General features: G+C 42.9%; 1 protein-coding gene across 2 annotated transcripts in view; it reads right to left on the bottom strand.

Annotated features, from left to right (window-relative positions):
- Positions 1-209: 209 nt before the first annotated feature.
- The window catches only part of LOC137102200 (serine/threonine-protein kinase D3-like), a 35,646-nt gene continuing 20,319 nt past the window's right edge, over positions 210-15,536 (bottom strand). Inside the window, exons 6-19 of one of the 2 annotated variants that reach the window (XM_067481438.1) lie at positions 12,729-12,918; positions 11,029-11,106; positions 10,191-10,374; positions 9,189-9,312; positions 8,978-9,055; positions 7,202-7,478; positions 4,542-4,594; positions 4,252-4,324; positions 3,905-4,011; positions 3,607-3,768; positions 3,368-3,466; positions 2,978-3,245; positions 2,113-2,198; positions 210-1,731 (exon numbers count right to left, since the gene is read on the bottom strand). In XM_067481438.1, the coding sequence (XP_067337539.1) occupies positions 1,558-1,731; positions 2,113-2,198; positions 2,978-3,245; positions 3,368-3,466; positions 3,607-3,768; positions 3,905-4,011; positions 4,252-4,324; positions 4,542-4,594; positions 7,202-7,478; positions 8,978-9,055; positions 9,189-9,312; positions 10,191-10,374; positions 11,029-11,106; positions 12,729-12,918 (1,953 nt within the window). In that variant the 3' untranslated portion in view covers positions 210-1,557. Of the gene's footprint in view, positions 1,732-2,112; positions 2,199-2,977; positions 3,246-3,367; positions 3,467-3,606; positions 3,769-3,904; positions 4,012-4,251; positions 4,325-4,541; positions 4,595-7,201; positions 7,479-8,977; positions 9,056-9,188; positions 9,313-10,190; positions 10,375-11,028; positions 11,107-12,728; positions 12,922-15,536 lie in introns of both variants that reach the window. The other variant, XM_067481437.1, reaches the window with a different exon arrangement.

Below are 15,536 nucleotides of genomic sequence, written 5' to 3'. Positions count from 1 at the left end.
TAGCTGCCACTTCCTAAAGCGCTTACATTGGAGTTTGTTAATTCACGTGAAGTCTTTCAAGTTAAAGTGATTTTAGCATAAAAGTCTTTGTTTCCCTGTTGAGTTCGGACAGTTCATCAGAAAGTAACAAACATCTACTTAATATCGCTAATCTGGGTCGTTGAAGCTTTTTATTGTGTCTGCACTTATATAGAGCTTTTCTACCCATTCGCACTCACAATCACACACACTCAAACACCAATGGGGGCAACAACACTCGCCAGGAGCATTGTCTTCCACATGTGACCGGAGGAGCCGGGGCCACAGTCTTTGCACAGATGAGAGACTCCATCACTTCGCTTACAGAGTAGGCATCTTTTGGAACATTATGATCGAAGCATTCTTTGTATAATTATAGCTAATAATTTGACCTTTTTTCTTCTGTGTCTGTACGTGAAGTTTTAACCCCAAAGTCAATCATCAAAACGATAGAAACGAGTTCTGTTTCTACCCCAAGACCCTTATCTGAGGGACCAACGAACCTTGAGTGCTTGGCTCAGCAACTGCTTCTATCTCAGTGATACTGTGCAGCAGGTTCAGACATTTCTTGGGTTTATAGGAATTAGGAGTGAAGACAGTTTGATGTGGAGCTTTTAGTAAAAGCATCTGCCAAAGGACTAAAATGGAGCTGATTGAGTCGTTGACACAGAATTTGAGTTTCTCCAACTGATGCCTTGATACGCTGCTCTGGAAAACAGCACAGTGTAAAATTCAAGTTCAGATGTTTGTCAGACAATTTTAATAATTTCTCATCAGAATCATCCACATAACAATAATGTTTCTAGCAAAAATATAAAATGTGAAGTCAATTCTCAGGCTGGAGTCAGTTCAGTGGTTTCTACAGAAAGACAATAGCAGCTTAGTTCTCAGCTTGTCTTCAGAAAGAATCTGAAAATAATGTTTGTCTGCGAGAGTAAAATGTTTGTAGTAAAATCACATATTTCAAAATGTTTGGAAACTTGAGGGAGGGAGGGAGGGAGGGGGGTTATACTCTCGCAGATAAACAACCAAAAGTTTTCACCAGTTAAATTGTCCTTTAAATGAGTTTTCCAATAGTGCAAAAACAATCCTGTCAGGTCAGTCATCACTGAGACGTTTGTTTCTTCTGCATGTTCCAGTTGATCAAAGAGCTTTTAACTAATCGTTCTAAAATGTAACGGCGACATAATAAAAACCGTGTAAGATGAAGAAGTATATATAAAGTCTGTGGATTGGTTCTTAGCCCTTGTGTGGCTTCGGTGGCAGGAAGCCGCGTTGATTCTCATAGAATGCTGAATTCTGGGAGAAAAACCAAATCCAAAAGCCTCCAGAACTGTGGCCCAAAGTTTGTGTTTGTAAAAAATAGGAAAACAAAATAGGAAAAAAGGTAAAAATGTCTCTGGACCTTACTTGTGTCCCCGATGCCTCCTCACTATCCACGTTATTCTGTCCCACCGTGAAGGCAGCTCACGGTGTCTGTGGGCTGCAGAGGCCGCACTTGGACTCCTGCCCTCTCTGCCAGTGTCCTCGCAGGAAATTCTAGGGGTCCTCCTCCATGTCGTCCAGGTTGGGAGACATGATGAAGTGTTTCGGGTAGTGCAGGTCTCTCTCGTCGGCGAACTCCTCCCAGCGCGCATCGTCGCTCTCGTGGGTGATGTAGCGCTCGCCTCGACGGGTCTCGAACTCCCTGAGGTCCAGCCAGGTTTGGTAGTCCTGCGAAGGACATCACTAACAATCAAAACCCAGGACCGTGACGTTCTGAAAGACAATGGCGCTCGACCGACAGCGAAGACTTTTCTTCTTTAGAACGAAACTGCACACATTCACAACATGAGACCAAACCCTGCTCTTTCAGCTCATGTCTGCATCAAAACACCAAGTTCTCCCACCGAGCATCTGTAGAGGACAGATGTGCCAGCAAGCCGCAGAAAGACAATTGTGTATTTATAAAAACATTCAGCGGTAGAGCATTGGGTTGGGATGCAGAAGGCCGTGGGTTCGAATCCCACCCCATCAGGTGTGGCCCCGCCCAGCCACCAAAGGCCACTCTGGTTCCAGTCATGAGCCCAGATTACAGAAAAAGTGTGTGGTTACCTGCAGCCAGGGGTGGCTCAGTGACTTGTCCACGCTGTAGCGCTTCCTCATCTTCACCTGCAGCAGGTTATTGATCAGGTCTATGGCTGTGAGGAAGAACACACACACACACACACACACACGATATGAAAAAGCCACGTGAGAACACGTGGGACAGCCGTCTCTGTCATCTGTCCCACACATGATGAAATAGGTCCTGGTCAGGAAACCAAAATTGAGCTGCAGTCAAATCCACTTCATCAGAAACCACAAAGAAATTAAAACTCTCTTTTGTGATTTAAGATCAGGTAACACTTATAAAAGTCCTCTAGTGCAGAATCGCATAATAATTAACACATAATTAACCACATACAATATGCATCAAAACTGTCCTTTAACAAACTTCTCATCCAAACCGAAACACAAGAATTATTATGAAAATAATTAATTACAATTCAACAGTTTCTCCGAAACATCACAACTGCAATTAGTTTAAACCGTGTTTCCTGCCGACAGCTTTTGTCTACTTTATTTTCCCTCCAGTGCAACAACATGTTTAAAGACTGAACGTGCACACAGTGAAGTGATGCACTGGTCCTCGCTTGTTCTTCTTCTTCATTCTAAACAACATCTTAAAGGTTTTGGACTCACAACAGGAAAAAGTAACTCATCCTTTCACTAAGACATTATTTTCTGCATTTTTGCTTGAAAATTGTTTGAATGAATAATAAATATAAATGTCAGCTGGATGTTCATTTTTAATGACCTGGTTTTTGTTTTTACTTGCCTCAAACTGCTTATTAACGTTAGAATAAGTTCAGCTCTGTTATCTTTATGAGCTAATTCCTTATTTAAAAACTCTACGGGAGCCCAGACTGTTCCCTACCTTCCTTTGAGATCTCCTTCCACGGGTTGGGTGGGTACATGAAGGCAGCGTTCTGGATCTGGTCATTGATGTCCTCGTCTTCGTTGAAGGGAAACGTCCCGCTCAGACTGACGTAGATGATGACGCCAACTGACCACATGTCCAAAGAGCGGTTGTAGCCTTTGCTGCGGAGAACCTCGGGCGCCAGATAAGCCGGCGTTCCAACCACGGAGCGACGGAAAGACTTCTCCCCGATGATGCGAGCGAAGCCAAAGTCACACAGCTTCACCTGGAGCAAGGTAAAAGAAAAAGTGGTGCTGCTGGTCTCTGACGTCCAATCCAACATTTACAGCCACAGATGAAATACGCTCATACTTTGAGTTCTGAAAATGATTCCAGAAAAGTTCTAACCTGAGGGAAGGGTTCTGCTGAGGCCAGGAGGACATTCTCAGGCTTCAGGTCACAGTGGACAATGTTTTTAAAGTGAAGATGTTTGAGGGCCACCAGGATCTGTGGACAGTGATTTAATGCTCAGCAAACGCACAAATAGGAACTTTGACCCTGCATGTGCCATCGACCTACAGTATGTGAACATAGCTCAGTACAAAACACTCTTCCTGGTTTTTTTGTCGTCTGTGGTCGTCACTGACCTGTGTGACCAGGAACTTGGTGAGACGCTCGGGCAGTCGGCTCTTCTCACTGGATAAAATCATTTCCAGCATGTCGCCGTGGAGCTTCTCCATGATGACAAACACCTGCTCAGGTGTCTCAAACATGCACTCCAGGTTAACAATACCGGGGTGGTGGAGGTTCTGACACAAACAGGGAAGGAACCTTTACAACTGGACACTAAAACATCTACTCAGACGTTTTCAAAGTAGGAAGTTCTCCTTTAAGAGCACACACAACTTGTTCTTCCCTTCACATGTTGCGGTGAGTGTGTCGTACCTGGAGAATGGCCACCTCGTTCCTCAGCTGGCTCTCCTGCTTGGTGGGAAACCTCATCTTGTCGATGATCTTAATGGCTACGTCCCTGCCGGTCTTTCTGTGTTTACCTGGATAATGAGCAGGGAAAGAAGTTAGTAGCTTGAGGCGCTTTATTCGTGCTTGTCGCTACGTCACGGTGGGTTTTCCTTGTTCGTGTCACTGTGAGTTTCTACTCTCATTAATTCTGATTCCCAGGTTCTGATAAACGCCCACTTTTGGCTTCTGTAGCAGGTTAATTTGTAGGTATCAGGAAGCCAAAGCGCCGCCACACTGGGGTTAGGTTTAGGGTTTCTGCCTGCATGTCTCACCTCCGTAGACAATCCCAAACTGTCCAGAGCCGAGGACCTCGTCAGCAAAGATCTGATACACTGAACTGATGTCCTGGGAAGAAAGAAAAGATCAGACTGGTTTCACATGTCGTCAAATTAATTAATTAGTGTATTAACCTGCTAAATAGAATAAGGAAGTGCAGTGAATATCAAAAATGAATGAGAAAACACTACTGCTCTACTGAGCCAAGTCGGACATTCGGACCCCGGCGATAATGTGATTATTAATGTTGCTTTTTGCTTTAAAGACTCACAAACAGATAACATACCACATTTTCTTGAATCTGGGAGTTGGACACTGATATGCTGATAGAAAGTTCCTCTGAGGAGACACAAAACAGAAAATGCAACGTGAATAAACTCGCCTGTGATTAACTGTAGCCATTAACTCCACGTATGGAAACTCCCCTCGCAGCCGAGACACGTGAGCTTTGATTTTCCTAACCTTGAAATCATTAAAATCTCATTTCCTACGCTTCTCTATTGGTTGAAGGGACGACAGGAGATTTCCAGCTGAGATCAAAGCGACACATCTGTTTGTTCAACACGTGCTCAAAGATAAAAGAACACTGAGGATGTTCTTCAAATCTTTGTTCCAGATTTCAGATTTCTCTTTCGTCGCAAACCGTTGCGTGCTGTGGTGATTCAGCCTGACGTTACAAGGCCGAGGGTTGGGTTTGCGAAAGGAAAGCCACCGCTGCAAGTGAGTTTCCACTGATGAGCTGATATTGATTTCTGATCGCTGGCTGCTGTCTGATGGGGTCACTGCTCACCAATCAATAGGCTTTGTAGGTTGGCAGCATTGTGGATAGTCGGCTCATCATCTGTTGTTCAAGGCTTTTATTTGAGGTCATCTTTAAGTTTCTTCTTTTAGGTTTTAAAAAACCCTCTTTGTGTTAAAGTTGCTAATGTTGCAGTTATTAATGACACACTTCCTGCGCGTGTTTCGCAATAAAAGCCTTTCCACAAAACAGAAGCCATTTACTGGTGTTTTACTGTGAAACATCAGCAGCAGGTGTCGTGTTAGACATGAGCAGTTCAATAACTTGGGGCAGTTCTCTCATTTGCTGTATTTTCAAAGAGAACATTTCTGTCTCTGTAATTGAGAAGAGATGAGTTTAAAGAGCTCTAGAGGTGCTGACAGAGGCGTAGCTGATGGTTCCTGTATTTATGCTAAGCTACACCAGGCTAACAACATCGTCGCCCGCATTAACGTGTGGACAGGTGTTTAACTCTTGAAAATAAGACAAAGATTTCCAAAGATTTCCCAAAATGTTCAGCTGCTTTTGTGAGACATAACATCTACTGCAGATATATCACGGTTTAAGCTGCAACTGGATTCTGCATCTTCAATTCTGTACAATGCTGTCAAACCTGGCAACCTCACTGTGACAACGCCACGTCTTCACTGTAGAAACATTATTACTGTAAATCAATATACGGGCAGCAGGCCACTAATCAAATCTCCCCTCTAATACTTTTTATTTTATGGGCCACTTAATGTTAGTTTCAGTTAGTGTGAGGTTTAAAGTAAAGGAGCTACAGCACATTGTGTAAATAGCATTTTTAGATATGAGATATTTCTTTCTTTCCTTTCATCCAACCACTTCGCCATTTTCCCTCTCTGCAGTTTTCTTGACTACACGACAACTAATAAATCTCATTGAAACCAGATTAGTTAAAGCTACAGTATGGAACTTTTTACTGGTGTAAAAATGGGTCATTCCTGGGGAAATGTAAGGCCCAATGTAAGGTACCTGTCCTCTGCACAATGACAAAACCACTTCATATATTAATACCATCACCTCTTTTATGGAGGTTTAAGTGTTTTTGACACAAAAACTCTTCCTAATCAGAAACATGTCAGAGTTCAAACGGATCAGAACACGCTGACTGTGAACACATAGCATTAGTGTCTAGGTTTCAGAGTGTGCGGCTGAAAAAAAGCAGGAAGCAGGAGTTACATCATATGTCCATTAACTTATTGATGCAAAACACTGCAAAAGAAAACATCAATAAAAAAAAAAGAACAAGAGGTGAAGCTTCACATTAGTGGCTGACTACATCCTGTAAAATATGACTTTTATAACAACAGAGCTCTTCTTTGATACTTAATGGTGAGTGGTGCTGATCTAAATTTGAGATGAATCTCAAAAGACACTTTAACCTGAGTTGGATCACGAGTGAGATGAAGCAGAAAATCCTCCAAAATCCCTTCAATCACATTAAAATATCAGCAGTTTGTGTGTGTGTGTGTGTGTGTGTGTGTGTGTTGTATAGCAGTTGTCTCCTGAAACAATATTTGGAGGCTTTTCACAGTCAAATCCACACATCCATTAAAACCTAAAACCATATCAGAGTCTAATCTGATTTGAGAAAACACTCCATTACTGTGTCAAAGGGTAAAGACATGGAGGAACGTCCGAGGACGTTCAGGGGAAGAGCTTTCAAATGAAATAAATCGGAGCAAAATCTGCCCTTTGTTGAATATTAGTCGGCAATAAAGATTAAAATATGTGCAGATGTTATTATTTTTTTGACAAGCAGTCTCATTTTCTTAACACCACATTCACAAGCAGCCTCAGTGGAAAACAGCAGCAATAAAATAATACTGAGGGGGTGTGTGTGTGTGTGGGGGGGGGGGTGTATAGTCTCCCTGAGGCCTGTGGCTGAAAGAAAAGAGCCCTGAAACTGAGACTCCAACCATCAGCTTTTCCTCAGTTAGTGAAAACTTTGAGCTTCAGTATCTGTTGACGTGTAGCTGGACTGCTGATGTATCCGTCCAGCTGCTGGACACGTGTGATACTGCACATGTGATATGAGCTGCAAGTCCAGCTCATGGTAGATCTTTATTTCATTTCCAGTGAAACTTTGCAGATTAACGCTGTAGTTATTATTATTCTTCTATTATTATGTCTTCGTTACTCACTGTGCTCCTTCCCCTGTCCGGGCCCGGTGCCCACGCTGGCCTTGGGTGTGACCGGCATCATCGCCTGTCGGATGGCCTTCTCCCAGCTCTGCCCCACGTCCCGCCCCACACCGGACGCTGCCAGGACGGGGTTGTGGCTCTGGCTGCCGTTGTCCTCCCCGACGTAGTACACCATGTTAGCCGTGATCACCTCGAAGCAGTGTGGGTTGCTGTCCTGAGGCAAGCTGCTGAAGTCCTGCGCCGGCTCCACCTGCAGGATCTCGGACAGGGGGATCTCCTGTGGTTTGTTATAGGGAACAGAAGTCACATAGAACACCTGTCATAGATCACACACGCTCATCATTTGAGACCACTGTTACTCCAGTTTCCCTTTTGTGTGTCCGTCCTCCTCTTCCAGCTCAGAAACTAGTATTTCTCCACTTTTGAAACATCTCCCCTCTGGAAATTCTGGCGAACTGCTCTTGTCCCAACCATTTTTAAAGTAACTTTGGACAAAATGAGGCATGCGCGAGGTCTCGAGATGATCCAGAGGACGCTGTTCCCTCCATCCTAACACCTCTCCTCTCTCCGCTGGACTGCGAGACGCTCTTTGAATTTTACTGTTTAAAACTTCCCTTCCTTCCTTTCCTGACAGACTGCATAAAAAAAAAAAAAAACCTGCGCCAGATCAAACATATAAAGATGAACGGCTCGGCGGTGCTTTTATGTCCCTCTGTGTCATCTAAACGTCTTGTGTTTGGCCAAGTCCCCCCCCCCCTCCCCCTTCCCTCCTCGCTACCAACCACGCCCTCCATTAGCATCTACTCATCCTCTGATTAAAAGGCAGGACATGCCTCAGCCGTTTGGGGCACGAGGCAGCGAGGCAACGAGCCAAAAGGAGACGGCAGGGAAGCGACCCGCGGCCCTGAAACCACCATGAATCCTCCCCTCCCTGCCTCCACCCCCTGCTCTCTCTTTCTCTTCAAAGGAAGCTTTGTGCAGCGCCGTGTGGTAAAGGTCAACAGGTCGCTGGCAGACATGAGATAAAAAGAGGTGGCGTACAAAGAGGAAAACGATGGAGCCTGAAAAGAGCTGCAGCTGAACTGAGATACTCCTGATTTATAAAGAAGATTCAAAGATTTAAGAAAGATTCCAAGTCAGAGAAAAGGTTGAACGTTTAACTGTTTAAATAAATTGGCTGGTGCCTGTCAAAGGCAGGATGCCTCAAAGTGCTGTAGGTCTGATCAGCGCTCAATTCCCATTAATCATTTGGTAGAACTTCACTTCACAGCTAGTGGGTGTTTAAAATATCCTGATATCTGCTCCATGGTCCAAAATGGATTTAAACCATTTGTGATTTCCTTTTTTGTGGAAAACTAATCAACTATTACAAAAATATTTAGAAAGTCTGTCCACAATTTGTTGATGTCCTCAGAAATACTGTCAATAACACAAATATTGACAATCATACAGTCTTGTTTTATTGGTATTTCTATAGTTTTTTGAATCAACTAATTCTATCTGCATAATTATTAACAAATGTAAAAAAATAAAAAATAAACACTTCTCTCTTGACTGACAGCTGAGCGTTTGTTAGTCTCCTGCAGAAACGATTCAGTAACATGACACCTATGTCATAACTAGACTTTAAAGAAATAATCACAGACAATTTTCTGGGTGATTGATGGATTGAAGTCTAATGCTGAATGTTACAATATGAGCCCCCGTCAACTTCCTGTTGCTGCCGCTGTTTGACCGAGCAGTTGAAACCAGATCTGATCTGACTGGGTTTCCTACCTTGTAATACTTGGCTCCACTTTCATTCTGAAACAGAGTCAGAGTCTTGCTGTCCAGCCTCCAGTAATGTCTCTTCCTCTATAAAGACAGAGCAGATCATCAAAATTAAACATGTATATGTAATATGAGTATTAACCCTATGAGCAGTGTGTCCGTTCGTAGGTTGGCTGAGATGTATATACGTATTATTATTTTGTGTATTTCTTCTCACCAGGTTGTCGCGGCTGGTATAGTGAACCATCCAGCCCTCTTTAACCACTGTCGAGCTTTTCCTCTTGGTGTGTTTGATGGACTGAACCACACGCATCAGAGGGATGTTACTGCTGGTGGACGGGCTGCATGAAAACAGAGACAAACGTAGACATTTTACGACGTGCAACAACTGAAGTGAGTAAAAATGTGATCGTCGCTCTGGCTTCTGTGGACATTAAGTTAAGTTTGCACTGCTTCGACCCACAAAATATCCACTGATCAGTAAGTCTGTCACACTGTCACACAGTGAACTAAGACAAATGTTCATACAAAAAAGGTTTTATTTTGCTGAACCTGGAATATATATATAACACAGTAGCTGAGTTCAAAGTGGAACAGTAACCGAACAGCAGCTATTATGACTAGAAATGCAAGTCGACGGCTGCAGAAAGCAAACTGTTAGTGAGGAGTTGTAAAGTTAGCAATTTACCTGATATTTACCGACATAATCAGCTGTTTAAAACAAATCCTGTAAAACTACAGGTACAGCAGTGAATGTGTTTTTTAATTGCAATGAACTTTTTTCCCCCCAAGAGGAAGAAGTTAGAGCCACTTCACATTAAAACACATCTAACTAATCTAACTGATTTGCACAAATATTGGTGCAAGATTATGAATTTCTCAAGGTTCCCACATTTCACTTTCAACCAGCATCTATGAGTCATGTAAGTTGGGCCAATAGGTAGGACTGCAGGCGAAATGCCCCAAGAACAAAGACCTGCCAGAGCATCAACAGGGAAGAAACCAGTTTCTAGACAACAAAGTATTAGAAGTATGATGTTCGTTTGTTCAAATATTGTTGAGCCCCTAACATTGGGTGGCCGTGTATGTAAAGAGTTCACAGGTCAGTTTGTTGTTACAAAACCTTAAATTAAAACAGTCTCGGCTCAGCACATCTTGATTGTTTCATTTCAAATCCATTGTGGTGACGTACAAAGTAAAATAACGAAAACTTCATCACCTGATGGCTCTGAGTGTCTCATCGTCCCTGTCGCCATCTGTGCAGGAACCTTCGATGTAGAAGAGTTTGTCCTCTGGAGTGGACGGCTCGTCCTGGTCGTCCATGCTGTGACCTCCATCACTGTTGACGTCACAGTTTTCCACCTCCATCGTGGCCTCAGAGTCCAGACTGGGACTTATCGGTTCTGCACAAACACATGGTCCAAAGCCTGAGGACAGGATCTATGACTAACCAATGGGACTGTGTATTGGCAATAATCTGCCAATAAGATACGTATCATGATACAGAGGTTACGATTTAATATATCACGATATACTGAGAGTTTTTTTTTTAAATGGCCAATTTTAGGAAAGCTGTCATAGTATAAAGAACAAACCATCATCTGCATAAAATCTGAGAACATAAAAACTGAGGCCATTGGCAGAGCAGAAAAACAGAGTCTGTCAGCCAGATGTAGTTCCTCTAATGGCCGCTTGATAAAGATGTACCTGAAGTAATAGTCTGCTTCTTTTATTGATCTTTTTTAAAAAAAAGTCTTTTTAAAGGCACCAACAGCAACTTCTGAGAGAAGCACCAGCTGGTTACAGGTGTGTGAATCGGTGCTCAGCAGGATTTGTACAGTAGCTTTATCCAAAAAGGACGGTAAAACAGAGACAGTTAGTTTTTATGAAAACTGTAAAAACGGTGCGAGGAAAAATGAAAACAATGAGCTGAAAGACACTAAAATGCTCTGTAGAGTGGAGGGGAACAGGAAGGAATCCTTCCGTCAAAGACGAGCAGTCAAGTGATCCAATAATTATAGAAAAGGTCTCAGTTTTAGGTTCCTCTGTCAACTCACCTCCGTTAAAGTCGACCTCACCAAGACAGTCTCGGGGGACTTTGGCTGCACATCTTTTGTGGCAGTTAAATTTACAATCTGAAGAAAAAGAAACATTACAAGACATTAATCCTGCCTGGAATAGCTGTGAAATATAAAAACGTACATTTACTCAGAACATATTTGAGATGTTTGTGCTTTACTTCAATGTTTGTGTACTTCTACTTACGTATAAAGACAGAGGTAGTAGCTGTACTTTTCGAATTAAGGATTTTATTACCGTTGTCCTCCAGTACATACGGTGCATCCAGAAAGTTTTCCCAGTGCTCAACTTTCTCCACATTTTATTATGTTACAGCCTTATTTCAAAATGATTCAAATACTTCTTAATGACAATGTGAAAGAAGTTTGTTTGAAATTCACAGACCTTCACAGAGTTTTCCCGTAGCCCCTCCTGAATCTATTACCTGTTAATCTTGGTCTCAGGTTTAGTTGCTGTGTTCTTTCTTTTGTCCCCGTTCGCGTTTTGGTTTAGTTCCTTGGTTTATGTATCATGTTAGTGTTCTGAGTCTACTGTTGTGTTTGGTGCCTGAGTGTGTTATTCCTTCCTTTTGTGCTGTTAAAATGTATAAAGTCTAAAATCTATTCTAAAATCCTTCTCTCACTGTGTTGCTTTTGGGTCCATACACAAAGTCATGATACGTTGTCCTTTTGAAGGATGAACCGTTGGCCCAGTCTGAGGTCCAGATGCTCTGGAACAGGTTTTCATGAAGGACGTCTCTGTACATTGCTGCATTCATCTTTCCCTCCATCCTGACTTGTCACCCAGTTCGTGCCGCTGAAAAACATCCCCACAGCATGATGCTGCCACCACCATGCTTCACTGTAGGGATGGTGTTGGCCAGGTGGTGAGCGGTGCCTGGTTTGCTCGAGACATGATACTTGGCATCCAGGCCAAAGAGATCAGTCTTTTTTTCATTACACCAGAGAATTGTGTTTCTCATGGTCTGAGAGTCCTTCAGGTGGGCTGCCACGTGCCTTTTACTGAGGACTGGTTTCTGTCTGGCCACTCTACCATACAGGCCTGATTAGTGGAGTGCTGCAGAGATGGTTGTTCTTCTGGAAGGTTCTCCTCTCTCCACAAAGAAACGTTGAAGGTCTTTCAGAGTGACCATCAGGTTTTTGGTCACCTCCCTGATTAAGGCCCTTCTCTCTCGATCATTCAGTTTGGCCGAGCCGCTCCAGGAAGAGTCCTGGTGGTTCCACACTTCTTCCATTTACAGATGATAGAGACCTCTGTGCTTACTGGGACCTTCAATGCTGCAGACATTTTTCTCTACCCTTCCTCAGATCTGTGCCTCGATACAATGCGGTTTCTGAGGTCTACAGACATTTCCTCGACCTTCATGTCTTGGTTTGTGCTCTGACATGCACTGTTAACTGTAGGACCTCATATAGACAGATGTGTGCTTTTCTAAATCACGTCCAATCAACTGAATTTCCAAAACGTGGATCAAGTTTGAGTGTCATGACAAAGGCCATGAAGACTAGATTTTGATTTAGTTTTCAGTTGTTTTGTGTTTTTAATACATTTGCAAAGATTTTCTTTTTTATTGTTATTAAGACTGGAGCAAAAATGATCAATCATTAAAATAAGGACACAAAAATTGCACATTCTCTGGTTATAATAATAATATACAATATTGTATGTGTGTTGTCACCTTTGCACTGCATCCCCTGGCGGAAAAGTCCCTTCAGCAGCCGTTTACAGAACTGGCAGATGGTGGGACGAGTGTAGGTGTGGACAGAGAAGGTGTGAGGGACTTTGACCCTGCACAGGACCATCTTCTCCATCCAGATGGGACGACCGCTCAGCAGAGAGTTACGCTTCCCGGCACCTAGGAGGGGGCGCTGCTAAAGAGGGGGGAAGCAAAACCAAGAAACATGAGGGAGAGAGGAAAAAGAAGAGTAAACACTAAAAAAATCTGAATAAGATTCATAGATCCCTTTATTAGAAACCTTAATCTGTTTTTGTCTTGGAGACTGTGTCCATTCATCGCAGATTTTCTGAGATCTCTTTTTTTCGAATCACATGCTCATGTTAGCTGATGCTGCTCACGAACAGCATCAGCTGTTTTGAAGTCAGTTCTAAACCGAACCTCCATTCTTGTTTCATTGATTGGATTCAAGGTCTGACACCAGGAGCCTAGTGTTGCCATCACTTTGTTCACCTTCACTTTGTGTGCTTAAAGGGTGTGTTCATGAAAACATGAGAGGTCTGAGAAATATTGATTAGGATTATGTCACATTTTCTGACCAATTTATGCAGAAGATCAGGAAATTGCAAACGGTGCCATCACTTTTTACCTTTGACTGTATATATAACATAACATCTACATCGTTGGTGCTCTTCTATCGTTCCACCATAGAGAGCATCCTAAAGTACAGTATGTTACTCTGGATGCTCCGCAGCTGACAAGACAGTGGTACAGTGTATGTGTGTGTGCGTATGTTTAATCACTATGTTTAGTTATTACAGAAGAAAAGCTGGTAATATCTGCTGCTGCTGTGCCCAGTCAGAGCAAAACCCCTTCCCTTCAGTTCAAGAAAAAACCCGTCAGAGAAACAGCCAGCTGCTACATTATCATCATCATCATCATCATCATCATCATCATCATCATCATCATCATATCGAGAGTCAAATCCAGGTGGATGAGGAGCTTTTCACCTGTCGAACATCACCCAGCATCTCTAGTCATCTTCAGGCTGGTTATCACCCCACAGGTTATAGTGATAAGAAATAAAAAACATTATTTTCCAGATAGGAAAATCAAAGGTTTGAACAATTAGGAAGTGCATGTATAAGTGTATTAAAGTTTGCCTAATCAGTTGTCAAGGAAACGCTCTTTTGCTAACAGCTATTGGCGCTGTGGAGGTCCACGGTCTCTAACCGTGTTCTGTGGAATTTATTATCATCGTGTTCTGTGGAATTTATTATCATCTCAACGTTTTTTGTGGAATTACTTTGTGGAACGAGGAATTTAATAAATGTTCAGGGTTTTGTCACACACGACCTTTGGAGGGGATAATTGTTGGACCACCGGACACGAGTAGGCCTGACTCTACAAGGACTACGACCCCCTGCAGCCTTGGGGTCATCAGAGGGTTGGAGTCCCCGTCCTTCGTAGGCTTCGGGGTGGGACCATTACTGTTTACAGTGTTTATTACATAAATGGCATCTCATTTATGTAATAAGTATTAATGCAAAGAGAAAACAGACACTGTAGGACTGAACACAGTTGCATCCAAACTCTTTGCAAATGCTTCGCAGATTTATTAATACACAGAAAAAAAACATAGCCTTCATATTGAGGTCACGTCCACTAATGTTGCTTCATTCAGAGTTATAATTCATTTAAGATAGAACGTTTTCATGTTTGGAACAATTCATGTGCTGACGCATCCTCCTTTGTGCCCTGGTGTTAAACTTTTGCAGGTTTACATCCAGGATGCCAGCAGTAGTTCTCAGAAGAAGCAGTACTGTCCCATTCAGATGAAAGGAACCTGGACACTGCCAATCAGGACAGCAGCACATGCTCATGTCTTGCTCAGTTACATTCTCTCTGTCTTGGTAGAATAACATCTTTCTAGTGATCAATGCTCGTCTGCTGCTAAATGTTTTTATCTTTTGTCATTTCTGCTGTGTTGGGACTAACGATGCTAATCAAACCAGCACATTTACACTGATGTGGCCACAGTCAGCGCAGCCACGAGCTGAAATTCCCAGTGCAGCGCTGTAAAGTTGAGGGGAGCTGCTGGAGACACTGTGCACAATGTCACGTTACACACCGAGTCCAAATCACCACCAGACACACACGTTCAATCCACATTGACTCTGACCTCATTTTTCTTTGATTTATTTCTGACACAAAATGAATGACATGAATATAAACACACACTAGTTTCTCCCTCTCTCTCTCACACTCACACACAAACACACATACACGTTTGCCTGCCTATTTTTAACCTTTAACCCCAACAGGGATGTGAGGGAGGACCGGCCTCACGTCCACAGTATTTGAAGTCACAGTGGTTGTTGGAAAGACAGCCAACAAACACACACACACACACACACACACACACACACACTCAGTGACGGCTGCAGGCAAACAACTGGATTTTCCATCCAGTGAACACACACGCTGACTGACACAAACACTTGTATCAGCGCCGCACTAACAGTATGAAAAATCAAAGGAGACACAAAAAGTAAATCAAGTCCAAACCCCAAAGAGCTTTGACCCATTGGACACAACACAATTACAGATGTCACCCTGGACTCAGACATACAGTTATAGTTAATGAAAATAAACTGTAATAAAACTACATGTTGGATGCTTCAGGTGTTTCTCTTCCACACCAAGCCAACAGTCTAAACTGAACAGAGCAGTGTAGGGTGCACTGCTAACTTTGCTTGGTATCATGATACGCATCTCATAACCAGCTTCCTGCCAATTCACAGCCCGTTA

The sequence above is a fragment of the Channa argus genome, chromosome 17, assembly GCF_033026475.1.
Source record: "Channa argus isolate prfri chromosome 17, Channa argus male v1.0, whole genome shotgun sequence".
NCBI lineage: Eukaryota > Metazoa > Chordata > Actinopteri > Anabantiformes > Channidae > Channa > Channa argus.
This window is presented reverse-complemented; position numbering and strand designations above follow the sequence as displayed.